At 52.2% G+C, this 26,402-nt stretch overlaps 1 protein-coding gene across 1 annotated transcript in view; it reads right to left on the minus strand.

Moving 5' to 3' along the window:
* Positions 1 to 23,722, minus strand: part of LOC147086841 (tyrosine-protein phosphatase non-receptor type 18-like) — a 67,740-nt gene extending 44,018 nt beyond the window's left edge. Inside the window, exons 1-4 of the mRNA XM_085979021.1 lie at positions 23,561 to 23,722; positions 7,171 to 7,237; positions 6,146 to 6,223; positions 4,313 to 4,402 (exon numbers count right to left, since the gene is read on the minus strand). Coding sequence (XP_085835147.1) covers positions 4,313 to 4,402; positions 6,146 to 6,223; positions 7,171 to 7,237; positions 23,561 to 23,622 — 297 coding nt within the window. The 5' untranslated portion in view covers positions 23,623 to 23,722. The remainder of the gene's footprint in view (positions 1 to 4,312; positions 4,403 to 6,145; positions 6,224 to 7,170; positions 7,238 to 23,560) is intronic.
* Positions 23,723 to 26,402: the final 2,680 nt, after the last annotated feature.

The following is a 26,402-nucleotide window of genomic DNA, read 5'->3' on the forward strand; positions in this document are numbered from 1 at the left end:
ACAGTACCGCCCCTCCGACAGTGCGGTGCTCCCTCAGTACTGCCCCTCCGACAGTGCGGCGCTCCCTCAGTACCGCCCCTCCGACAGTGCGGCGCTCCCTCAGTACTGCCCCTCCGACAGTGCGGCGCTCCCTCAGTACTGCCCCTCCGACAGTGCGGCGCTACCTCAGTACCGCCCCTCCGACAGTGCGGCGCTCCCTCAGTACCGCCCCTCCGACAGTGCGGCGCTCCCTCAGTACCGCCCCTCCGACAGTGCGGCGCTCCCTCAGTACCGCCCCTCCGACAGTGCGGCGCTCCCACAGTACCGCCCCTCCGACAGTGCGGCGCTCCCTCAGTACCGCCCCTCCGACAGTGCGGCGCTCCCTCAGTACCGCCCCTCCGACAGTGCGGCGCTCCCTCAGTACTGCCCCTCTGACAGAGCGAGCTCCCTCAGTGCCGCCCCTCCGACAGTGCGGCGCTCCCTCAGTACTGCCCCTCCGACAGTGCAGCGCTCCCTGAGCACCGCCCCTCCCACACTGCGGCGCTCCCTCAGTACTGCCCCTCCGACAGTGCGGCGCTCCCTCAGTACTGCCCCTCCGACAGTGCGGCACTCCCTCAGTACTGCCCTCCGACAGTGCGGCGCTGCCTCAGTACTGCCCCTCCGACAGTGCGGCGCTGCCTCAGTACCGCCCCTCGACAGTGCCGCGCTCCCTCAGTACCCGCCCCTCCGACAGTGCGGCGCTCACTCAGTACCGCCCCTCCGACAGTGCGGCGCTCCCTCAGTACTGCCCCTCCGACAGTGCGGCGCTTCCTCAGTACTGCCCCTCCGACAGTGCGGCGCTCCCTGAGCACCGCCCCTCTGACAGTGCGGCGCTCCCTCAGTACTGCCCCTCCGACAGTGCGGCGCTCCCTCAGTACTGCCCCTCGACAGTGCAGCACTCCCTCAGTACCAGCCCCTCCTACAGTGCGGCGCTCCCTCAGTACCGCCCCTCCCGACAGTGCGGCGCTCCCTCAGTACTGCCCCTCCTACAGTGCGGCGCTCCCTCAGTACCGCCCCTCCGACAGTGCGGCGCTCCCTCAGTACAGCCCCTCCGACAGTGCGGCGCTCCCTCAGTACTGCCCCTCCGACAGTGCGGCGCTCCCTCAGTACTGCCCTCCGACAGTGCGGTGCTCCCTCAGTACCGCCCCTCCGACAGTGTGGCGCTCCCTCAGTACTGCCCTCCGACAGTGCGGCGCTCCCTCAGTACCGCCCCTCCGACAGTGCGGCGCTCCCTCAGTACTGCCCCTCCGACAGTGCGGCGCTCCCTCAGTACTGCCCCTCCGACAGTGCGGGGCTCCCTCAGTACCGCCCCTCCGACAGTGCAGTGGAGTGAACAGGCTGGGTCTCTTTTCTTTAGAGGTTTTGATAGAGCGGATACAGAGAGAATGTTTCCACTTTGGGGAAGAGCATAACTAGAGGCCATCAATATAAGATATTTCCAAGAAATCCAATCCGGAATTCAGAAGAAACTTCTTTACCCAGAGAGTGGTGAGAATGTGGAACTCGCTACCACAGGGAGTGGTTGAAGTGAATAGTATAGATGCATCTACGGCAAGACAGAGACAGAGAGAGAAAGAGAGAGAGAGGCAGAGAGACAGAGAGAGAGAGACAGAATGAAAGACAGAGTGAAAGAGAGAGAGAGACAGAGAGAGAGAGAGTGAGACAGAGTGAGTGAGACAGAGAGAGACAGAGAGAGAGAGTGAGTGAGAGCCAGAGAGAGAGAGCCAGAGAGAGTGAGAGAGAAAGACAGAGAGAGAGAGAGAGACAGAGACAGAGAGAGAGAGACAGAGAGAGAGAGAGAGAGAGAGAGACAGAGAACCAAAGTTCTTGTGTTCCAGCAAAGATCCAGACATCAGGGACCCAGAATAAACTTCACACTAGGAGCAACTAAAATTGAACAAACTACAAATTACACATATTTAGGCTTAAAAATCAGTTCTACGGGAAATTTTCAATTGGCTGTGAATGAACTGAAAGAGAAAGCAAGAAGGGCTTTCTATGCCATTAAAAAGTCAATTCAAATAGAAATTCCAATTGGCATTTGGCTCAAAATTTTTAAATCAGTAACTGAACCAATTGCACTCTATGGCAGTGAGGTGTGGGGACCGCTAACACAACAAGAATTTGCAAAATGGGACAAACACCCAATTGAGATCCTGCATGCAGAATTCTGTAAAAGTATCCTCCGGACTCAGAGGAAAACTGCAAACAATGCCTGCAGGGCATAACTAGGCCAATATCCACTGCTAATTAATATCCAAAAAAGAGCCATCAAATTTTGGAAACACCTAAAAATGAGCAACCCCCACTGCTATCATTACGAAGTCCTGAAATGCCAAGAGATGATCATAGAGAAGAGTCCCCTCAGCCAACTAGTCCTGGGACTCAGTGAAGTAACTACTAACACTACTAATAATAACCAGCTCCAGGACAGTGACATCCTAGCACAGAGAATTCGACCCAACACAATTGTCACGAAACAAAAGGAAAAATATCTGACCTATTGGGCAGAAACAACAAAAACCCAAAACAAACTCGATTGCTACTTGGCCCTAAACAGACAATACACCACGGCTGAATACCTGACCAAGGTAAAAGATAGCAAACTGAGAAAAACCTTGACAATGTACAGACTTAGTGAGCATAGCCTGGCCATCGAAAAAGGCAGACACAGGCAGACCTGGCTGCCAAGAGAGGACAGGATATGCTCCCACTGCAGTCAGGGAGTGGTGGAGACAGAGATGCACTTCCTCACAACTTGTGGAAACTATCAGGACATAAGGGGGAATTTCTACCCAAAATTCATAAAAATATGCCCTGAATTCAAGAATTTGAATGACGACCAAAAACTCCCATATCTATTAGGGGAACAGAGAAATTGTGTAACGTTAGCGGCAAACTATGTCACAGCTTGCCATAAGCAGAGGGACAACCATTAAACCTAAGAAAAGATTATATGCATATTATATGTGTGTATATTTATGTGTACATGGGTATATTTGTCTATACACTGTATGGATAGATCTGCGATTACGTGTTCAATCATACATGTTTTTCTGTGCTTGGGCAACATAAGATGTACCTTATCATGCCAATAAAGCAAATTGAATTGAATTGAAATTGAGACAGAGAGAGACAGAGACAGAGAGAGAGAGACACAGAGACAGAGAGACAGAGAGAGAGAGAGAGAGAGACAGAGACAGAGACACAGAGAGAGAGAAAGGGACAGAGAGAGAGAAAGGGACAGAGAGAGAGAGAGACAGAGACAGAGAGAGCGAGACAGAGAGAGAGCGAGACAGAGAGAGAGAGCGAGACACAGAGAGAGCGAGACAGAGAGCGAGACAGAGAGAGAGCGAGACAGAGAGCGAGACAGAGAGAGAGCGAGACAGAGAGAGAGCGAGACAGAGAGAGCGAGCGCGACAGAGAGACCGAGAGAGAGAGACAGAGAGACAGAGACAGAGACAGAGAGAGAGACAGAGAGAGAGAAAGGGACAGAGCGAGAGAGAGAGACAGAGAGACAGAGAGAGAGAGAGAGAGACAGAGACAGAGAGAGAGAGACAGAGAGAGAGACAGAGGCAGAGAAAGGGACAGAGAGAGAGAGAGGAGACAGAGAGAGAGCGAGACAGAGAGAGAGAGAGCGAGACAGAGAGAGCGAGACAGAGCGAGAGAGAGCGAGACAGAGAGCGAGCGAGACAGAGAGGCCGAGAGAGAGAGAGAGAGAGAGAGAGACAGAGATAGAGAGAGAGGTTGAAACAGAGATGCATTTCCTCCTAAAATGCGAAAAATTCAACACATTAAGAAACATATTATTCAACAAGCTAAGCCAAACAACCCCAGATTTCAAGGAATTGGATGACCTGTCAAAATTGAGATTAGTCCTGGGAGAAGGAGACAGACCATACCTTGGGGCCAAATATGTAACAACATGTCACAACCTGAGGACTGTTTAAAATTAAGACTGTTTAAAATTAATATTGAACGTACCAAATGAAGTACAAAGACTGTTTAAAATTAATATTGTTTAAAAGTAATATTGTATGTACCCAACAAATGTCAAATCGATTGACACCTACAGAATGTTGGAAAACTGTACCTTTTTGCTATGTAAGCTTTGGCAATATGGTTCTCTGTAAACTTTCATGCCAATAAAGCATTTGAATTTGAATTTGAATTTGAATTTGAGAGAGAGAGACAGAGAGAGAGACACACACAGAACAAGAGAGAAAGCGACTCCTCGACCCGGGAACATCGACAGAGCCACACTGGACTCCGGCGAGGGTTGACGACCTCTCACCTCTCTCCAGTTCTCGTAGTTGTGGTCCTCTCCCGCCAGCTCCCTCCGAAACATCTCCGACACGATGCGATAGACAAACTCGTACTGATCCTGGGAGAGAGGAGGGCGGTGGGGGAGAGGAATGCGTTAGTCTGGGGGGGAAGGGGGCGAGGGGCGGCGTCGAACAACCGCCGATACCCGCGTCGCACGGGGGCGGGGGGCTGGGGCGCGGGTCTGGGTTGGGCGTGTCGCCCGCGAGCATCAAACACGGCTGGAACGTGAAGAGCCGCACGGCTGTGGTAACCATCTCAGGCTACAGGGGCCTTGCTGTACGCGCCCTGCACCACATAGGGTGCCCTGCCTCGGCAACGGCAAAAAAAAAGAAATGCAGTTCGAGCTTTAATCTTCTCACAGGAAATGATAAAAAGCAAGCGAGTGAGAGATGATGAGGGGGAGGGGGGGGGCAGGGCAGAAACTGGGTCAAACCGCGCACTTGGTTCCCCACCACCAGATCCTCTGAACCCAGTCAAACCCCCTCGCAAAGATCAGCTCAGGCGAAGTGTGCAGTCTCGGTCCGCGAGCACCCCAACCCCTCCCCGAGCCCCAGCGGATCTAGGAAGACCGGGAGCACGAGACTTGGCCCCTTCAGCCTGACAAGAGGTCCCGGCCTCGTTCTGCTGCTGGTGGCACCGTCAACTGTTCCTGTGTCAGCTTCCATCAGTGGGGTGTTAACCTCATTAATTGACATTCTCTGCACACACAGCTCGCAGAAAGTTGTTGTGCTGTACCTGCCCGTGTTTGATGGGACAGTGTAGAGGGAGCTTTACTCTGTATCTAACCCCGTGCTGTACCTGCCCTGGGAGTGTTTGATGGGACAGTGTAGAGGGAGCTTTACTCTGTATCTAACCTGTGCTGTACCTGCACTGGAAGTGTTTGATGGGGACAGTGTAGAGGGAGCTTTACTCTGTATCTAACCTGTGCTGTACCTGCACTGGGAGTGTTTGATGGGGACAGTGTAGAGGGAGCTTTACTCTGTATCTAACCAATGCTGTACCTGCCCTGGGAGTGTTTGATGGGACAGTGTAGAGGGAGCTTTACTCTGTATCTAACCAATGCTGTACCTGCCCTGGGAGTGTTTGATGGGACAGTGTAGAGGGAGCTTTACTCTGTATCTAACCCGTGCTGTACCTGCCCTGGGAGTGTTTGATGGGACAGTGTAGAGGGAGCTTTACTCTGTATCTAACCCGTGCTGTACCTGCCCTGGGAGTGTTTGATGGGACAGTGTAGAGGGAGCTTTACTCTGTATCTAACCCGTGCTGTACCGGCCCTGATCCCGAAAAGATCTTGAATCACCTCCTTGAAGACCGGGTGGAAAGGCAGCAACCTCGGCCTGTTGCTATGGTGATGTAGGCCTTCCAAAGGCCTCAGCCGTTGCTTTATTTGAAAGAAACAGAGAAACCGGCCTCTGGCGCCGGTTCACACTATCCGGTTGCTGTGGCGACCTCCGCCTCGCACAGAGTGTCCGGGGAGATGCCTGTCCAATCTGGGAGAAGGCTTCCACCCCGAGCTAGCTGGCCAGGGGGGGTGAAGCTGGTCAGCAGGGAAATTTTCTGGCCCCCCGCTCACAAAACCCAAACAGGGGGGGCCCCAAAAATGGCCTCCCCGTGGGGGCCATCCATCGACCATGAAAAGGGGCTCATTGCTGATCCCTGGGTCTCTGTTGATTGGCGCGCCCACTTTGGATCAGGTTGGACGGTGTGTGGTTTTTTGGGAGACAGTGCTCTGGAAATGCGCAGGCGGGGGGGGTGGAGGGGTGGGCGAGCGTGGGGAAATGGCGCGGCTCGGCGCGCTCACCTTGGTCTGCACCACCGCCGGCCTCTGCCGCCGCATCTCCCGCACAATCCCGAAGACGCCGAAACCCTCGCCGATTAACTGCAAACGAGAAGGTCGATGGTTGGCTGCGGTTGACATCTCGTCCGTTCCCACGGGGCGAAGGCCGCCTGACCTTTCACCCCGTCCCGCCCCCCCCCTCCCAACCTGACCCATTGGACGCCGGGTGCCAACGTTAAATAAACCGGCGGGAAGGGTTGGATAGATGTCAGCAGGATGGACATTGACGAGCGAGGGGAGGGAGGGAGGCGTAAGGTGAGGTAAGGTTGCCAATACGGTTGGACCTGTTCCTGGGAGGTTGTCACAAGACCTCCAACCGCCCTGTCCCCACGCTCTCCCGCCATTGCCCGCCCAACATGTCCATCCCCGCCTTCCGGAAAGCGAAATCTTCCGCAGCCGATTGGCCGCCTGTCAAGGAATCATGACCTTCCCAGCCAGCAACTGTTTTGCAACAGCCGTTGAAAGAATTTTCGGTTTGCATTTCTGCTCCCAGCAAAGCCCTGGAGATGAACCTGCAGTTTCTGGAGGCTCCCAAGGAAATCCTGGAGGTTTGGCGACCCAGAGTTTGGGTGGGGGGGGGGGGGAGGCAAGAAGGATTCTGGGAGTTAGGGCCTAGAGTTCAGAGGGCAGAGAGGCTCCCGGGGACTGAGGCAGCGGCTTAATAATCCTGGTCATTGGTGCGCAGAGGAATGGGGCCTGTAGAGACGGGGAGTTTGGGATCGATACAGGGCAGCGGGGAGGGAGCGGGGCAGTGGGATTAATTTTTTGGATCGCTCTGCCATATAGCCAGCACGGACACAATGGACCGAATGGCCTGCTCCTGTGCGCCAGTTGGGGTGCGGCTGGTCCCCAGGGCTCGAAGACACGCGATTGGTGGAGGGCGCAGGAGCCCGCCGGCGGGCGGGGAGCGTGGGTGGAACGGCAGCGACCGTCTGGAGGCCCAACGAGGAGGGGGGGGGAGGAGACCCGCGACCTCGCCGTTACTTTACCTTGCGTTGCAGCAAACTTCGAACGTAGTCCACCGTGCAGATCACGCCCGTCCGACCACAGCCTGCGCTGCGAGAGAGATTCCAGGTTAGGGTTAGGGTTTGGGATCACCCGAAATGCAATGCAGGTCAAGGTACCTTCTACAGGTCAAAGGGCAGCTGACAATTGACCCCTACTTTTCACCCCACGGTGCTCCCTCCCCTCCAGATCCCCCATAATGCTTGCCTTTATTAGCCGTGGCATAGAATACAAGAGCAGGGAGGTTGTGCTTGAACTGTATAAAACACTAGTTAGGCCTCAGCTAGAGGAGTATTACGTGCAGTTCTGGTCACCACATTACAGGAAGGATGTGATTGCACTGGAGATGGTACAGAGGAGATTTACAAGGACGTTGCTGGGAGTAGAGAATCTTAGCTATGAGGAAAGACTGGATAGGCTGGGTCTGTTTTCCTTGGAACAGAGGAGGCTGAGGGGAGACCTTATTGAGGTGTATAAAATTATGAGGGGCCTGGATAAAGTGGATAGAAAGGACCTATTTCCCTTAGCAGAGGGGTCAAAAACCAGGGGGCACAGATTGAAAGTAATTGGGGGGAAGGTTTAGAGGGGATTTGAGGGGAAATGTCTTCACCCAGAGGGTTGTGGGGGTCTGGAACTCACTGCCTGAAAGGGTGGTAGAGGCAGGAACCCGAACCACATTTAAAAAGTACTTGGACGTGCACTTGGGATGCTGTAACCTGCAGGGCTACGGACCAGGAGCTGGGAGGTAGGATTAGGCCGGAGAGCTCTTTGTTGGCCGGCGCGGACACGATGGGCCGAAAGGGCCTCCTTCCTGTAATGATCAATAACATGTCATTCTAGAATAGTACACTAAATGCAGCCGTAGAGCTGCATGTTTAGTTGTATGTGTTTAAGACTACACTACCCACGATGCACTAGGCTACCCAGAAGGCAGTAGTCAAGATGGCTGCCTGCACACAGAAGTACACATGCTGGATCTCTACAGATGCTGTACCTAGAGAACGTGTACTGAATAAATGACTAGCTAGAAGCTAGCTGTTCATAATAAGAATGTCTAGTTATTAATGAACACAACACTTCCGTGCTGCAACTTTCTGTGATTCTATGAACCCATTAATTTGCCAGCCTCCTACCCTCGAGGATAGAAGATTAAGGGGGTGATCTGATCGAGGTGTTTGAGATGATTAAAGGATTCGATCGGGTCGATCGAGAGAAACTATTTCCTCTGGTGGGGGGAGTCCAGAACAAGGGGGCAGAACCTTCAAATTAGAGCCAGGCCGTTCGGGGGTGATGTCAGGAAGCACTTCTTCACACAAAGGCTGGTGGGAATCTGGAACTCTCTCCCCCAAAGAGCTGTCGAGGCTGGGGGTCAATTGGAAATTTCAAAACTGATATTGATAGATTTTTGTTGGGTTAGGGTTTTTTTCATATCCGTTCATGGGATGTGGGCGTCGCTGGCAAGGCCAGCATTTATTGCCCATCCCTAATTGCCCTTGAGAAGGTGGTGGTGAGCCTCCTTGAACCGCTGCAGTCCCGTGTGGTGAAGGTACTCCCACAGCGCTGTTAGGGAGGGAGTTCCAGGATTTTGACCCAGCGACGATGAAGGAACGGGCCGATATATTTCCAAGTCGGGACGGTGCGTGTGACTCGGAGGGGAACTTGGAGGTGGTGGTGTTCCCGTGCGCCTGCTGCCCTCGTCCTTCTAGGTGGAAGAGGTGGCGGGTTTGGGAGGGTGCTGCCAAAGAAGCCTTGGCGAGTTGCTGCAGTGCATCTTGTAGATGGTACAGGAAACTCTCGATTTACCAGCACCTAAATAACCGGAAATCTCTGTTAACCGGCAAAATTCAGGTGAAGGTTCAGGTAAGTTTTACTTCATATTAGTGGCCGTTCCTGGATCTGTGGCCGGGGTTCCTGCACCTGTTGCTAAGCAACAGGGAAGCCTGGATTTGTTGCTGTGTACGGGGCTCTCGTACCTTTTAACTATACCTCTCTGTAATCCGGACTTTTTGATAAACCGGCACCACGCCGGTCCCGTCGGTGCTGGATAAAAAAGAGTTTCCTGTACACACTGGTATCGAGGGATACGGGGCAGAGGCGGGGTAAATGGAGACAGATGGGCTTTGATCTGATTGAAGGTTGGAGCAGGCCCCGAGGGGCTGAATGGCCTTCTCCTGCTCCAGCTTTGGAATCCCTTCCAACGCTGGGGATAGCCCGCAGGCGATGGGCCGAAGTCCACTGTGCTGCCCGATGCAGGAAGGAACGCTGGTTCAGTGACCTCAAGCTGGGGGGGGGCTTTGAAAAGCCTGTAGATTTATCCTTAAATTCATCTTCAGGCTGTGGCCGTCGCTGGCGAGACCGTCATTTATCGACCCGTCCCCTAGTGGCCCCGAGAAGGATTGTCGTGGCGAGGCACCTTCTTGGCAGCCGTTCGATATATGCTGAGGTGGTTTGCTAGGCCACTGCTGAGGGCAGTTAAGAGTCAACCATGTTGGGTGTTGGACTGGAGTCACCTGTAGGCCCAGGCCGGGTCAGGAGGGCAGGTTTTCTTCCCCCAAGGATCTATCCTTGGCACCCCCCACCCCTCCTATTTCTCATCTACTCGCTGCCCCTTGGCGAAACCATCCGAAAAGTCAGCGTCTGGTTCCACATGTGCGCTGACCACACCCAGCTCTACGTCACCTCCACCGTCTCTGAATTGTCCATCTCCGAGTTTGCAGACGACACAAAGCTGGGTGGGCGTGTGTGCTGTGAGGAGGATGCCGAGAAACTCCAGTATGATTTGGACAGGTTGGGTGATTGGGCAGAAGCATGGCAGATGCAATAAACGTGGATAAATGCGAGGTTATCCACTTTGGTGTCAAAAACAGGAAGGCAGATTATTATCTGAACGGCAATAGATTGGGAGAAGGGTGTAGTGTATGTACCCGTCTACCTTTAAGAGAACTATTGTATGTAACCGTCCACCTTTAAGAGAACTACTTTAGGTGTTGCACTACTTTGTTGGCTTCTGTATACTGTAATACCGACGGTGACCACACCGGTATATAAGTGCTGTGTCAGGAGTTATTGGGCAGATTCGCCCTGACCTTCGAATAGTAAAGTCCTGTTTTAAGTTACTCTTGGAGTCGGTGTATTAATTAACTAAACAACCCACAGACTTTACAGTGGCGACGAGTCCGATCGTACCCTGCGGCAACAATACTTCCGAAGCAGTTAACGAGCGTCGAGAAGAGGCAACCGCCCTCGTCATTCTGCTGGGGAGAAAACTCGAGTCTGCAGAGCTGGAAAGGAGGAAGAATTCAGAGACAAAGACTTCCATCAGCAACAGGCACTGACTGTCCCTTCTGCCACGGTGAGGAGTGAGCCGATCAGCACGAGAAGCAAGCCGGCCACGGTGACTGTGAGTAAGGGAAAAGTAAAAAGAATAACCGGAGGATAAGGGCGGTGCACTCGACCACGGTCGAGGGGGAAAGGAGCCGGACAGAAGTCGGGCCCAGAGGCGCTGAGACTGGGGCAGCGTGGAGCAAGGAAGCTGCGGTACAGACAGGCTGGGGACGCAACGGCGTCGTGAGACAGCTAGACCGCGACCGGCGAAAAAGGCCGGGCAGCGACCGAAGCCACGAAGCGCTGCGACCGGGAGCGTAGGCGCGGGAAGATATAAAAACTCAGCCGCAGCCGGGGAGGGAAGCACCGGACTGCGAGAGGGCTGGGAGGCGCGATTGGGAGCCGAGCGAGCGGGAGAGGCAGAGCCGACCAAGGGAGACTGAGCGAGAGCCAGTCCAGCAGCTGAAACTGTTCGCCATCAACGGGGTGTACCCAGCGCCGGTAGAGCCGAGCGAGCGGGAGAGAGACAGAGCCCGAGCAAGGGGAACTGAGCGAGAGCCAGCCCAGCGGCTGAAACTGTTCGCCGTCAACGGGGTGTACCGAGCGCTGGTTGCCCTGCCGAGAAAAGGGAAAGCACTGAAGCCGACGCGCAGGCTGTGCACCTGAAAGCCAGCGGCCGTCGCCCGTGGGGAAAGTGTACCCCTCCCGCCAGGGGAAGAAACGCGGGAAGCCGCCATTAGGCGGAGAAGACGACAGAAGCGGGAAACCGCCATTGAAGTGGGCGGGGAGAGAAGATAAGCGCGGGAAACCGCCATTTTCGCGGGAACCGCCATCTTGGAAAAAAAAAGAAAATTTAAAGAAATAATTCGTGGTGGTATCAGGAAGAGAGGAAGATGCCTAAGCATGGTAACATCAACAATTTTAATTCCGAGGTAGAAGACTGGGCCACGTATGTGGAACGCATTGAGATCTATGGTGAGGCCAATAAAATAGAAGATGACAAAGCTATAACCTTGCTAAACTCGATGGGCGCGAAGACATACGAGCTCTTGAAGCATCTACTATCACCAGCTAAACCGGCGGATCAGACTTTCGATGATATTGTGGCTGTTCTGAAGGATCACTTGAACCCCACACCGTTGATGTTGGCGGAACGATTCAAATTCTATGCGAGAACGCAAAGGAACGATGAAAGCAACGCAGAATACTTGGTCGAACTGCGTAGACCAGCGAAACACTGCCAGTTTGGAGGGAATCTGACAGAGGCATTGCGAGACAAATTCGTGTGCGGATTGGCAAAGGAAGGAACGCAAAAGCGACTACTCGAAGAGAACGATCTTACACTTGAGAAGGCTGTCCTTATTGCTGCATCGAACGAAGCCGCAGCGAAAGGAATGGCGGAAATGCAGCTAAAGGCAGCGGCACTCAGGGTACAGCAAATTACTTCGGGTACAACGAAATGCTATCGTTGTGGGAAGACAACACATGACCAGAACCAATGCTGGTTTAAAAACCAGGAATGTAGGAAATGTGGCAAGCTCGGTCACATAGCTAAGGTATGCCGGTCAGGAAAGAAGACCAACAATAATGAGTCACCACAAAAGAGGTACAGAAAGGTACATGAGGTGACTAGGAAGAGTCCGGAAGAACAGAATTCGGACTCACACTCCAACTGCAAGGAACTGGATAGTCTGAGAATTCACAATGTGAGTAATGAAGCTGACCGACAAGCTATCTGGATCACACTACAGATTGCAAAAGTCCAAGTGAAAATGGAAGTGGACACCGGATCGGCGTTGACGGTCATGAATAAGCATGATTATAAAAAGTTATTCAAGCATATTCCCCTACGGGATACGGAACTAGTATTGAAGACATACACGGGGCACAAAGTATACCCCATCGGAAAGATAGAAGTCAAGGTGAGATACAAGGACAAAGAGCACCAAAGGATGGACATGTATGTGTTGCCTGAGGGAGGTCCACCACTTCTGGGATGGGAGTGGATCAGGAAAATAAAGATAGACTGGCATTCACTAAACACCATGACGGTAGATTCCGGAAAGGAAGATGTCAAACCTGAACGGTTGTCCAGAATATTAGACGAAGCTAAAGAGGTATTCCAGCAAGGACTGGGAACACTACGAGGAATTAAAGCAAAGGTTAAGATTGCAGAACATGCAAGCCCAAAATTTTTCAAAGCCAGATCGGTACCTTACGCGATACGACCTGCTGTGGAGGCAGAACTGGAAGACCTTGAACGTTCAGGGGTACTGTCAAAAGTGGACTGGAGTGAGTGGGCCACGCCCATTGTTCCCGTCATGAAGTCTTCACCAAGTGACAAGCCAGGGGGACCGGGGAAGGTCCGCATCTGCGGAGACTTCAAGATCACAGTGAATCCGGTGCTTCACAAGGTACAATACCCGCTTCCACGGATTGAAGATATCTTTGCTTCGTTGGCTGGAGGGAAACACTTCACCAAGATAGACCTGGCACAGGCATACTTACAAATGGAAGTCGAGGAAGAGTCGCGTCAGTACCTCACCATCAACACACACAGAGGCTTGTATCATTATAATAGACTGGTTTTTGGGGTAGCTTCGGCTCCAGCAATTTGGCAGAGGGCCATGGAGCAGGTATTACAAGGAATTCCAAGCACGCAGTGTTACTTAGACGATATCCTGATTACGGGAGAAGACGAGGAAGAACACCTCACAAATTTGAAACTGGTGCTCACTAGGTTGAAGGAATATGGCCTTCGAGTTAATCGCAAGAAATGTGAGTTCTTCCAAAAACGGATCTCGTACTGCGGTCATGTCATTGACCGAGAGGGGCTGCACAAGTCACCTGACAAGATAGAAGCTGTCGTGAAGGCCCCCGCTCCGGAAAACGTATCACAGTTAAGATCATTCTTGGGGTTGATTAATTATTATCACAAGTTTCTGCCGAATCTATCCACGGTGCTGCATCCGCTGAATGCTCTGTTGCGGAAAGAAGTACCATGGAAGTGGAGTGAGGAATGTAAAAAGGCCTTTCGCAGAAGCAAGGCGTTGATTACCTCTGAAGAAGTGTTGGCTCATTTCAACCCAACGTTACCTCTTCGTCTAGCTTGTGATGCTTCCCCCTATGGAATTGGAGCAGTACTTTCACACAAGTTACCAAATGGCTCGGAAAGGCCAGTGGCAATCGCGTCCCGATCATTGACCTCCGCGGAGCGAAATTATGCTCAAATAGATAGGGAGGCCCTCAGCCTTGTGTGGGGCGTAAAGAAATTCAATCACTACCTGCAGGGCAAGAAGTTCACATTACTGACAGACCACCAGCCGTTGGTGTCCATATTCAACCCTAACAAGGCCGTTTCCACCATGACAGCGCAAAGGTTACAGAGGTGGTCCGTGTTACTTGGGGCACACCAATATGACATCGAATACAAAAGGTCCAAACAGCATGGAAATGTTGATGGGTTATCGCGCTTGCCATTGCCGATAGTAGAAGAAGCGACTACAGTGGACCCGGTAGAGATGTTCCACTCATCCATAGTGGAATGTCTACCAGTAACAAATTCGATGATCGAAAACGAAACAAGAAATGACCCGACTCTCTCACGAGTCTATGATTTAACGGTGGAGGGATGGCCAGCACAGGGCGAACAAACGCTGCCAGCATTTTCGCAGAGAAAAGAACAGCTGTCAGTGTGTCGAGGAACCCTGATGTGTGGATCTAGAGTGGTGATTCCACCCAAACTTCAGCATAAGGTGCTAAAGGAGCTTCACGAGGGACATCTGGGTGGAGTGAAAATGAAGAACCTAGCAAGAGCGTTTGTGTGGTGGCCAGGTATTGATAGAGACATCGAAGAAATAACCAAGAGCTGTCTAGGATGCCAGAAGGTCCAAAACGCGCCACCACAGGCTCCTCTGCATCCATGGGAGTGGCCCTCATCTCCTTGGCAAAGGGTACACATCGACTTTGCTGGTCCATTTATGGACTCAATGTTTCTAATAGCGGTGGATGCACACTCCAAGTGGCCGGAGGTAATAAAGATGTCCACCACCACCACGGAAAAAACCATCACAGTGTTAAGGACCATGTTGCTAGGAATGGGCTGCCGGAACAGATCTGTTCTGATAATGGACCGCAATTTGTGTCCGAAGAATTCAAGAAATTCTTAAAGAGCAATGGGGTTAAGCACTACACGTCAGCCCCATACCATCCCGCCTCCAATGGATTGGCTGAAAGGTTTGTCCAGACCTTCAAGAAGGCCATAAAGGCCATGGGTAATGAAGCCATTAACTTACTACATAAGGTGGATAGCTTCTTGTTGGCGTACAGGAATGCAACACATGCGGTCACAAATCAAACTCCCGCCATGATGTTTTTTAATAGACGACTAAGATGCCGGCTGGATTTGCTTAAGCCAAACGTCAGAAGGGACGTAGAGAACCGGCAATTCCAGGGCATGAATGAAAGGCCAACTAGATCTTTTCAGATAGGTCAACAAGTTTTGGCCCGGGACTACCGTACCGAGAAAATGGCAGCCTGGAACTATTGGAAAAAGGCTAGGGCCGTTGATGTATACGGTGGATATTGGGGACAGTATAATAAGGCGCCATGTTGACCAGATCATAGGGTCAGCCACAAATGGCCAATCTACTCCACCACCTTACACGGTTAATGTTGAGACAGAGATACCCAGAACACCTACCTCCGATCTGGTAATACTGGAATCAGGTGAACCTGACACTGTCCTTCAAGCCGAATCGACCTTGCCAGAAGCACCTGCTACCCCGCCGGGAGTTACGACACCACCGAGGCGTTATCCGGACAGAGTCCGGAAACCTCCAGAGAGACTGAATCTGTGAACTGTCTTGCATAAAGTTGTATATATGTTATAATGTATGTTTAATGGGGAATCAGTATGTTGTAAGCTAAAAAGGGAGGATTGTAGTGTATGTACCCGTCTACCTTTAAGAGAACTATTGTATGTAACCGTCCACCTTTAAGAGAACTACTTTAGGTGTTGCACTACTTTGTTGGCTTCTGTATACTGTAATACCGACGGTGACCACACCGGTATATAAGTGCTGTGTCAGGAGTTATTGGGCAGATTCGCCCTGACCTTCGAATAGTAAAGTCCTGTTTTAAGTTACTCTTGGAGTCTGTGTATTAATTAACTAAACAACCCACAGACTTTACAAAGGGGAAGTGCAACGAGACCTGGGTGTCCTTGTGTACCAGTCGCTGAAGGTAAGCATGCAGGTGCAGCAGGCGGTTAAGAAGGCAAATGGTATGTTGGCCTTCGTAGCGAGAGGGTTTGAGTACAGGAACAAGGATGTCTTGCTGGAGTTGTACAGGGCCTTGGTGAGACCACACCTTGAGTATTGTGTGCAGTTTTGGTCGCCTTATCTGAGGAAGGATGTTCTTGCCATGGAGGGAGTGCAGCGAAGATTCACCAGGCTGATACCTGGGATGGCAGGAATGACGTATGAGGAGAGATTGGGTCGATTGGGCTTATATTCGCTGGAGTTTAGAAGAATGAGAGGGGATCTCATTGAAACTTATAAAATTGTGACAGGACTAGACAGACTAGATGCAGGAAGGATGTTCTCGATGGTTGGGGAGTCCAGAACCAGGGGTCACAGTCTAAGGATAAGGGGTAAGCCAATTAGGACAGAAATGAGGAGGAATTTCTTCACCCAGAGAGTGGTGAACCTGTGGAATTCTCTACCACACAAGGCAGTAGAGGCCAATTCATTAAATATATTCAAGAAGGAGTTGGATATATTTCTTAAGGCTAAAGGGATCAAGGGGTATGGGGAGAAAGCAGGGACAGGGTACTGAATTTGGATGATCAGCCATGATCTCATTGAATGGCGGAGCAGGCTCGAGGGGCCGAATGGCCTACTCCTGCTCCTATCTTCTATGTTTCTATGTTTCTATGTCCGACTGCTTGTCCGACGTCCAGCTCTGGATGAGCAGAAATAACCTCCAACTAAATATTGGGAAGACCACTGTCTTCGAACCCCGCTACAAACTCCGTTCCCCAGCCGCTAACTCCGTCCCTCTCCCTCGCCACCGTCTGGGGCTGAACCAGACTTCCTTGGATTCGAGATTGACCCTGAAATAAGCTTAGAAACAGAAAAATAGGAGCAGGAGTAGGCCATTCGGCCCTTCGAGCCTGCTCCTCCATTCAATATGATCATGGCTGATCCTCTATCTCAATACCATATTCCCACTCTCTCCCCATACCCCTTGATGCCTTTTGTGTCTAGAAATCTATCTATCTCCTTCTTAAATAGATTCAGTGACTTGGTCTCCACAGCCTTCAGTGGTAGAGAATTCCACAGGTTCACCGCCCTCTGAGTGAAGACATTTCTCCTCATCTCAGTCCTAAATGTCCTACCCCGTATCCTGAGACTGTGACCCCTCGTTCTAGACCCCCAGCCAGGGGAAACATCCTCCCTGCACCCAGTCAGTCTAGCCCGGTCAGAATTTTATACGTTTCAATGAGATCCCCTCTCATTCTTCTAAACTCTAGTGAATACAGGCCTAGTCGACCCAATCTCTCCTCATACGACAGTCCTGCCATCCCAGGAACCAGTCTGGTGAACCTTCGCTGCACTCCCTCTATGGCAAGTATATCCTTTCTTAGGTAAGGAGGCCAAAACTGCACACAGTACTCCAGGTGTGGTCTCGCCAAGGCCCTGTATAACTGTAGTAAGACATCCTTGCTCCTGTACTCAAATCCTCTTGCAATGAAGGACAACATACCATTTGCCTTCCTAACTCTTTGCTGCACCTGCATGTTTGCTTTCAGTGACTGGTGTACAAGGACACCCAGGTCCCTTTGTACATCAACATTTCCCAATCTATCACCATTTAAATAATACTCTGCCTTTCTGTTTTTCCTACCGAAGTGGATAACTTCACATTTATCCACGTTATACTGCATCTGCCATCTCTTTGCCCACTCACTCAACTTGTCTAAATCGTCTTGAAGCCTCTTTGCATCCTCCTCACAACTCACAATCCCACCTAGTTTCGTGTCGTCAGCAAACTTGGAAATATTACATTTGGTTCCCTCATCCAAATCATTAATATATATTGTGAATAGCTGGGGCCCAAGCACTGATCCCTGCGGTACCCCATATCCACTCCATCATCAAGACCGCCTATTTCCACCTCCGTAACATCGCCTGTCCCTGCCCCTTGCCTCAGCTCATCCACATCTTGAGGCCACATCTGGAGTACTGTGTACAGTATTGGTCTCCTTATTTAAGGAAGGATGTAAATGCGTTGGAAGCAGTTCAGAGAAGGTTTACTAGACTAATACCTGGAATGGGCGGGGTGTCTTATGAGGAAAGGTTGGACAGGCTAGGCTTGTATCCGCTGGAGTTTAGAAGAGTAAAAGGTGACTTGATTGAAACACATAGGCCTAGAAATTCAGTTGTTTGCGCCAGCCGCTAGCGCCTTAGGAGGAGATGTTGGGCGCTGGGCGGCTAGCGGCCGGGCGCAGCGCGATCTGCGCCTCTCCCCAACTTCAGTAAAGATTTAGCGGCGGCGCAAAGCCTTTGCGCGCGCTCAGCTGCGCGCGCAGATCCTGACGTCATTTCATCGTGCAACGCCCTTTGTGCGCCCCAAACCGGAAATTCAGTGGCGCCGGCCTATTGTGCGCCTGGCGCCCCTAGCGACTGGTAGAGGGGAACGGTTCCCAGTCGCTGCGGGGCGCGGGGGGCGCAAATTAAAGGGCACTCCTCCTGCAGTAGAAATGGCAGCCATTTTGCAACACTCCTTCTTTGTGAGAGACGGACCTTTGCAGAGAGACAAAGGTAGAGAGCTTTCTGGTTTGGCTCAACACTCGCACAGGTACTTGTGGCTTCAGGCCACAGCTTTGCACTTGTCTTTAACTTCAGAGCCATATCATTGATTGGAAACATATAATGGGGGCTGCAATGGGTGCAAACGTTGGCCTTCTCCATTGCACTGGGCGTTGTACAGATGAAGCAGCAGTGGCCAGGCCTTGCTTCAGGGCTGCAGTGTGCAGGGCGTGGCAGGCAAACAAATCCACCCTCCCCCTTTAAGAGCTCACCGGCGCCAGAGTGTCTGCCGTCAATCAGCAACTCGCCGCACCTGCGCTGCTCCCGCCCTCGGGGGTATCGCCCCGGGCCGCCGGCTTAGTGCCTAACGATAGTCGTGCATCGCCTGTTTTAGCGCAGCAGCAACCTCTTGGGGCGATGCCACTGAATATCGGCGAAGGTGGCGCGAAGTTGCGCCGGGTGCAAACTTTAGCGGCCGCCCGGCTGTAGCGCCCCAAACGTGGCTATACTGAATTTCTAGGCCATAAGATCCTGAGGGGGTCTGGACAGGGTGGATGTGGAGAGGATGTTTCCTCTTGTGGGAGAATCTAGAACGAGGGGTCACTGTGTAAAAATAAGGGGTCGCCCATTTAAGACAGAGATGAGGAGAAATCTTTTCTCACAGAGGGTCGTGAGTCTTTGGAACTCTTCCTCAGAGGGCGGTGGAAGCAGAGTCTTTGAATATTTTTAAGGCAGAGGTAGAGAGATTCTTGATGAGCAAAGGGGTGAAAGGTTATCGGGGGGTGGGCGGGAATGTGGAGTCATCGGATCAGCCATGATCTTATTGAATGGCGGAGCAGGCCCGAGGGGCCGAGTGGCCGACTCCTGCTCCTAATTCGTATGTTCATCCCCTGCTGAAGCCCTCATCCATGCCTTTGTTACATAAGAACATAAGAAATAGGAGCAGGAGTCGGCCATTCGGCCCTTCAATGAGATCATGGCTGATCTTCTGCCTCAACTCCATTCACCGGCCCTATCGCCATATCCCTTGATGCCGTTACTAGTCAGAAATCTATCGACTTCTGTTTTGAATATACCCAATGACTGAGCCTCCACAGCCCTCTGGGGTAGAGAATTCCAAAGATTCACCACCCTCTGTGTGAAGACATTTCTTCTCATCTCAGTCCTGAATGGCCTACCCTTTATCCTGAGGCTGTGGCCCCTGGTTCTAGACTCCCCAGCCAAGGGAAACATTCTCCCAGCATCCATCCTATCAAGCCCTGTAATAATTTTGTATGCTTCAATGAGATCCCCTCTCATTCTTCTGAATTCAAGAGAATACAGGCCTAGTTTACTCAATCTCTTCTCATACGACAGTCCCCCCATCCCAGGAATCAATCTCGTGAACCTTCGTTGCACTCCCTCTATGGCAAGTATATCCTTCCTTAGGTAAGGAGACCAAAATTGTACACAATACTCCAGGTGTGGTCTCACCAAGGCCCTATATAATTGGATTAAGACTTCTTTACTCCTGTACTCAAATCCTCTTGTAATGAAGGCCAGCATACCATTTGCCTTCCTAATGGCTTGCTGCACCTACACATTCACTTTCAGTGACTCATGTACAAGGACACCCAGATCCCTGTGAGCATCTGCATTCCCCAATCTTTCACCATTTAGGAAATACTCTGCCTTTCTGTTTTTTCTACCAAAGTGGATAACTTCACATTTATCCACATTAGATTCCATCTGCCATGTTCTCGCCCACTCACTGAGCCTGTCGAGATCCCCTTGAAGCCTCTTCACATCCTCTTCACAACTGACACTGCCACCTAGCTTTGTATCATCAGCAAATTTGGAAATGTTACATTTAGTCCCCTCATCCAAATCATTGATATAGATTGTGAATAGCTGGGGCCCAAGCACCGATCCTTGCGGTACCCCACTAGTCACAGCCTGCCATCCTGAAAAAGACCCGATCATCCCTACTCTTTGTTTTCTGTCTGTTAACCAATTCTCAATCCATGCTAGTATATTACCCCCAATTCCATGTGCCCTAATTTTGTTCACCAACCTCTTGTGTGGGACCTTATCGAAGGCCTTCTGAAAATCCAGATACACACCACATCTACTGGTTCCCCTTTGTCTACTCCACTAGTTACATCCTCAAAGAACTCCAATCGGTTTGTCAAACAGGATTTCCCTTTCATAAATCCATGTTGACTCTGCCCAATCTTACTATTAGTTTCTAAGTGCCCAGTTATTGCATCCTTTATAATAGATTCCAGCATTTTCCCAACTACAGCAAATTTGGAAATGTTACTTTTAGTCCCCTCATCCAAATCACTGATATAGATTGTGAATAGCTGGGGCCCAAGCACCGATCCTTGCGGTACCCCACTAGTCACAGCCTGCCATCCTGAAAAAGACCCGTTTATCCCTACTTAGGTCCCTTTGAGCATCTCTAGACTTGACTCTTCCAACACACTCCTGGCCTCCCATCTTGCACCCTCCCTACAAATCACCCGCCGCCCCCCACCCCCCCGCAATGTACTGCCCGTTCCCTCCCGCACACACTGGCGGTGACAGTGGGAAACATAGAAGATAGGAGCAGGAGTAGGCCATTCGGCCCCTCGAGCCTGCTCCGCCATTCAATGAGATCATGGCTGATCATCCAAATTCAGTGCCCTGTCCCTGCTTTCTCCCCATATCCCTTGATCCCTTTAGCCTTAAGAAATATATCCAACTCCTTCTTGAATATATTTAATGAATTGGCCTCAACTGCCTTCTGTGGTAGAGAATTCCACAGGTTCACCACTCTCTGGGTGAAGAAATTCCTCCTCATCTCAGTCCTAAATGGCTTACCCCTTATCCTTAGACTGTGACCCCTGGTTCTGACTCCCCCGCCATCGGGAATATCCTTCCTGCATCTAGTCTGTCTAGTCCTGTTAGAATTTTATAAGTTTCAATGAGATCCCCTCTCATTCTTCTAAACTCCAGCGAATATAAGCCCAATCGACCCAATCTCTCCTCATACGTCATTCCTGCCATCCCAGGTGTCAGCCTGGTGAATCTTCGCTGCACTCCCTCCATGGCAAGAACATCCTTCCTCAGATAAGGCGACCAAAACTGCACACAATACTCAAGATGTGGTCTCACCAAGGCCCTGTACAACTGCAGCAAGACATCCTTGTTCCTGTACTCGAACCCTCTCGCTACGAAGGCCAACATACCATTTGCCTTCTTAACCGCCTGCTGCACCTGCATGCTTACCTTCAGCGACTGGTGCACAAGGACACCCAGGTCTCGTTGCACTTCCCCTTCTCCCAATCTATTGCCGTTCAGATAATAATCTGCCTTCCTGTTTTTGACACCAAAGTGGATAACCTCGCATTTATCCACGTTATATTGCATCTGCCCAATCACCCAACCTGTCCAAATCATACTGGAGTTTCTCGGCATCCTCCTCACAGCACACACGCCCACCCAGCTTTGTGTCGTCTGCAAACTTGGAGATATTGGCCCAGAAATTCGGGTCTCCATGGGTGAGTACGCCCAATGGAAGGGCCGGTTTCGTGCATGCACTGCGCATGCGCGGGAAACCGGCACTTCTGTTCCCCTGAAAGAAGGGGTTCAGAAGTCAAATCAAAATCAAATCAAATCAAATCAAATCAACTTTTATTGTCATTGTTAGTGCACAAGTGCAGTACAACGCAATGTAGGCTTGCGGCTCCCGAGAGTGTACAATTTGGATTAGGACACTTAAACATTTCAACATACATTTGTACATATATATTAGCATAAATATGACCATAATAAAGTGCATCGGCAGATGTGCAGGCTTTAGTGTTTATTTGTGGAGTTCAGTAGGATGACAGCCCTGGGAAAGAAGCTGTTCCTAAATCTGGTCGTACGGGTGCGAATGCATCTGTAGCGTCTTCCAGATGGCAGGAGGGCGAACAGACTGTGGCTGGGGCGGGTAGGGTCTTTGATGATGGACCGTGCCCTCCATAGGCAGCGTTTCTGATATATATGTTCTATGGTCGGTAGCCGGGTGCCGGTAATGCGTTGGGCAGTTTTGACTACCCGCTGCAGGGCTTTCCGGTCATGGGAGCTACAGCTGCCATACCATACTGTGATACAGTTTGTCAGGATGCTCTCTATAGTGCAGCGGTAGAAGTTAGAGAGGATCGGGGGTGACAGATTACATCCCTTCAGCCTCCTCAAGAAATATAGGCGCTGCTGGGCCTTCTTCACCAGAGAGGAGGTATTGAGGGACCAGGAGAGGTCTTCCGTGATGTGGACTCCGAGGAACTTAAAGCTGGCCACCCTTTCCACCTCCGCCCCATTGATGTGGATGGGGGTGTGATTTCCGCCTTTGGACTTCCTGAAGTCCACGATTATTTCCTTTGTTTTCTTGGTGTTAAGGGCCAGGTTGTTGTCGGCGCACCACTTCACGAACGCGTGCGCGGGAGAGGCAGCGCGTGCGCATCGAACTTACGTTTTTTTTGCAGGTTTTCTCCGGGAGGGTAAATCTCCAGAAGTTACACATATAAAAAGCAGGCGCAAGGCCTGCTTTTTACAAGGTAAGTGGTGAATTAATTAAAATTAAAACATTTTTTCCACAGGTTTATTATTTTTAAATACTTTAAAGAAAGGTAAGTTCATTTTTAGCCCCGTTAGAAAATGTAATAATGTTTTTCAAAAATTTAAATTATTGTTTAAAAGTTATTTTATGTAATTTATAGTTTATTTCAAAAATGTGATTAAAAAAAAAATGTATTTGAAGTTTTAGTGATGTTTTGGGGCTTACAGTATTTATAGGTTTGACAGCTCTTCCTGTCAAACTTATGAATGAAGCATTCCCTGCTACCATTGGCTCTCCATGGCCCACGTGATCCCAGGGGATGCTTCGAACTAACTGCGCCCCTGGGATACACAAGCACTGCGCGCCGGCAGCTGGAGCAGGCCCAGGATCGGAATCCCACGCGGGCCCACAGCTCAACGGCCGGCGCGCTAGGTAAGTGCAGGTCGGGGGCTTGCAGGTAGCCCCCAACCCGAATTTCTGGGCCATTACATCTAGTTCCCTCGTCCAGATCATTAATATATATTGTGCATAGCTGGGGCCCTAGCACCGATCCCTGCGGTACCCCACGAGTCACTGCCCGCCACTCGGAAAAAGGGAGCAGCGTTAACCCGCGCAGCCCGCCCGGGGGGGCTGCTCGTCCGGGGGGGGGCGCGCAGCCCGTGCCCTTACCTGCAGTGCACGCAGATGGGGGCGCTCAGCCGCTCCTGGCACCGGTGAATGAGGCCGATCATCTCCAAGAGGCTGTCGAAGTCCTGGGGGATGCCGTGGTCGGGCCAGGCTGTGTACTGGAACTGGCGAACGGACCTGGTCTCCTGAAACAAGAGCAGGCGGGGAGGGTTACAGGTGCGAACGGGGAACGGCGGCCTTCGTCTCCCCGGGGGGGGGGGGTGGTGGGGGCTGGAACGCAATGGGGCGGAGGCTACACGATGGCTACTGCGTACAAAGCTCTGGTCGGATCCCAGCTTGAGTCACTGCGCTCAGTTCTGGGCCCCGCACCTCAGGAAGGACGTGCTGGGCTGGGAGTGGGTGTAGCACAGATTGACCAGAACGATACCCGGGGGGGGGGGTGGTGCTAAAAGGGATTAAGAAACGGGAGCAGGAGTCGGCCATTTGACCCCCTTCATGAGAAGCCACCTCGAACCGTGGCAAAAACAGGAAGGCAGATTATAATCTGAACGGCAATAGATTGTGAGAAGGGGAAGTGCGACGACACCTGGGTGTCTTTGAAAAACTATTCCCACTGACGAGTGGGTCAATAAACCAGAAGTCCTAGATTCAAAATTATTGCCGAAAGGTCGAGAGGGGAGATGAGGAGAAATGTTTTTAGTCAAGAGTGTGGTCGGGATCTGGAACGCTCGGCCTGAAAAGAGCCGACATAGGCTCGAGGGGCTGAATGGCCTCCTCCTGTTCCTAATGTCACAGGCTCGAGGGGCTGAATGGCCTCCTTCTGTTCTTAATGTAAAAGGCTCGAGGGGCTGAATGGCCTCCTCCTGTTCCTAATGTCACAGGCTCGAGGGGCTGAATGGCCTCCTTCTGTTCTTAATGTAAAAGGCTCGAGGGGCTGAATGGCCTCCTTCTGTTCTTAATGTAACAGGCTCGAGGGGCTGAATGGCCTCCTCCTGTTCCCAATGTAACAGGCTCCAGGGGGCTGAACGGCCTCCTCCTGTTCATAATGTAACAGGCTCGAGGGGCAGAATGGCCTCCTCCTGTTCCTAATGTAACAGGCTCGAGGGGGCTGAATGGCCTCCTCCTGTTCCTAATGTAACAAGCTCGAGGGGGCTGAATGGCCTCCTCCTGTTCCTAATGTAACAGGCTCGAGGGGCTGAACGGCCTCCTCCTGTTCATAATGTAACAGGATCGAGGGGCTGAATGGCCTCCTCCTGTTCATAATGTAACAGGCTCGAGGGGGCTGAATGGCCTCCTACTGTTACTATGGGTGTAAGTGGGCAGTGAACTGATTTCAACTGGCCCAGACCAGCCAAGGCAGTCAGTTGGACATCCTTCTCCTCTTGACTCATACTTTTGATGGGGGAGGGTACAGTTTCTCAGGCAACAGTTGTTTCCCCCTCCCACCCTGCGCACACTAGTCCCAACCAATGATGGAGAATCATTGATCTTCGAGTCAGAAGGTCGAGGGTTTGAGCCCCCCTCCAGAGACTTGAGCCCCGTAATCCAGGCCCGACACTCCCCAGGTGCCAGTGCTGAGGGAGCGCCGCACTCTCGGAGGGGCAGTACTGAGGGAGCGCCGCACTGTCGGAGGGGCGGTACTGAGGGAGCGCCGCACTGTCAGAGAGGCAGTACTGAGGGAGCGCCGCACTGTCGGAGGGGCGGTACTGAGGGAGCTCTGCACTGTCGGAGGGGCAGTACTGAGGGAGCGCCGCACTGTCGGAGGGGCGGTACTGAGGGAGCGCCGCACTGTCGGAGGGGCGGTACTGAGGGAGCGCCGCACTGTCGGAGGGGCAGTACTGAGGGAGCGGCGCACTGTCGGAGGGGCAGTACTGAGGGAGCGCCGCACTGTCGGAGGGGCGGTACTGAGGGAGCGGCGCACTGTCGGAGGGGCAGTACTGAGGGAGCGCCGCACTGTCGGAGGGGCGGTACTGAGGGAGCGCCGCACTGTCGGAGGGGCGGTACTGAGGGAGCGCCGCACTGTCGGAGGGGCAGTACTGAGGCAGCGCCGCACTGTCGGAGGGGCAGTACTGAGGGAGCGGCGCACTGTCGGAGGGGCGGTACTGAGGGAGCGCCGCACTGTCGGAGGAACCGTCTTTCGTTAAACCCGAGGCCCCCATCTGCCCTCTCAGGTGGGATGTAAAAGATCCCGCGGCCACTATTGGAAGAAGGGCGGGGGGGGGAGTGTTCTCCCCGGTGTCCTGGGCAAAAGTTATCCCTCAACCCACATAATGATCTGACCATTTATCACAATGCTGCTTGTGGGATCTCCCTGTGCGCGAAATATCTGCCTCGTCTCCGACATTACAACAGTGACCGCACTTCAAAAAAAGTCCTTCATTGGCTGTGAAGCACTTTGGGACGTCCTGAGGTGGGGAGAGGAGCTGTAACTCGGCACTAGGCCGGGAATGGAGCCTGGTCCTTTGCTGCTGCGTGTTTGTGGGGCTGAAGAAGCGCGATTTCCCAGCGAGTGGTCCAGGCTCAGAACCAACTGGCCTCACGGATTGTCAATAGAGAACAGGCTGAGCGCAAGGGGCCTGCCGGAACAGTTGAGGGGTGCGAGCCCCGAGGAGGCGCAAGGGAGCGCCGCACGGCCTGGGCGCCACTGGCCGTACCACTGGACCACGTGACCGGTCTCAACCGCGCCCCTCGCGTGGAGGCCCGGGCACCTCTCGGAGCGGGGATGGGAGGAGGAGAGGGGGGAAGGGAGGAGGAGAGGGGGGAAGGGAGGAGGAGAGGGGGGAAGGGAGGAGGAGAGGGGGGAAGGGAGGAGGAGAGGGGGGAAGGGAGGAGGAGAGGGGGGGAAGGGAGGAGGAGGAGAGGGGGTAAGGGAGGACGAGAGGGG

This window comes from Somniosus microcephalus, unplaced genomic scaffold (genome assembly GCF_052327205.1).
Source record: "Somniosus microcephalus isolate GS21.2 unplaced genomic scaffold, FLI_Smic_1.0 unresolved_chr7, whole genome shotgun sequence".
NCBI lineage: Eukaryota > Metazoa > Chordata > Chondrichthyes > Squaliformes > Somniosidae > Somniosus > Somniosus microcephalus.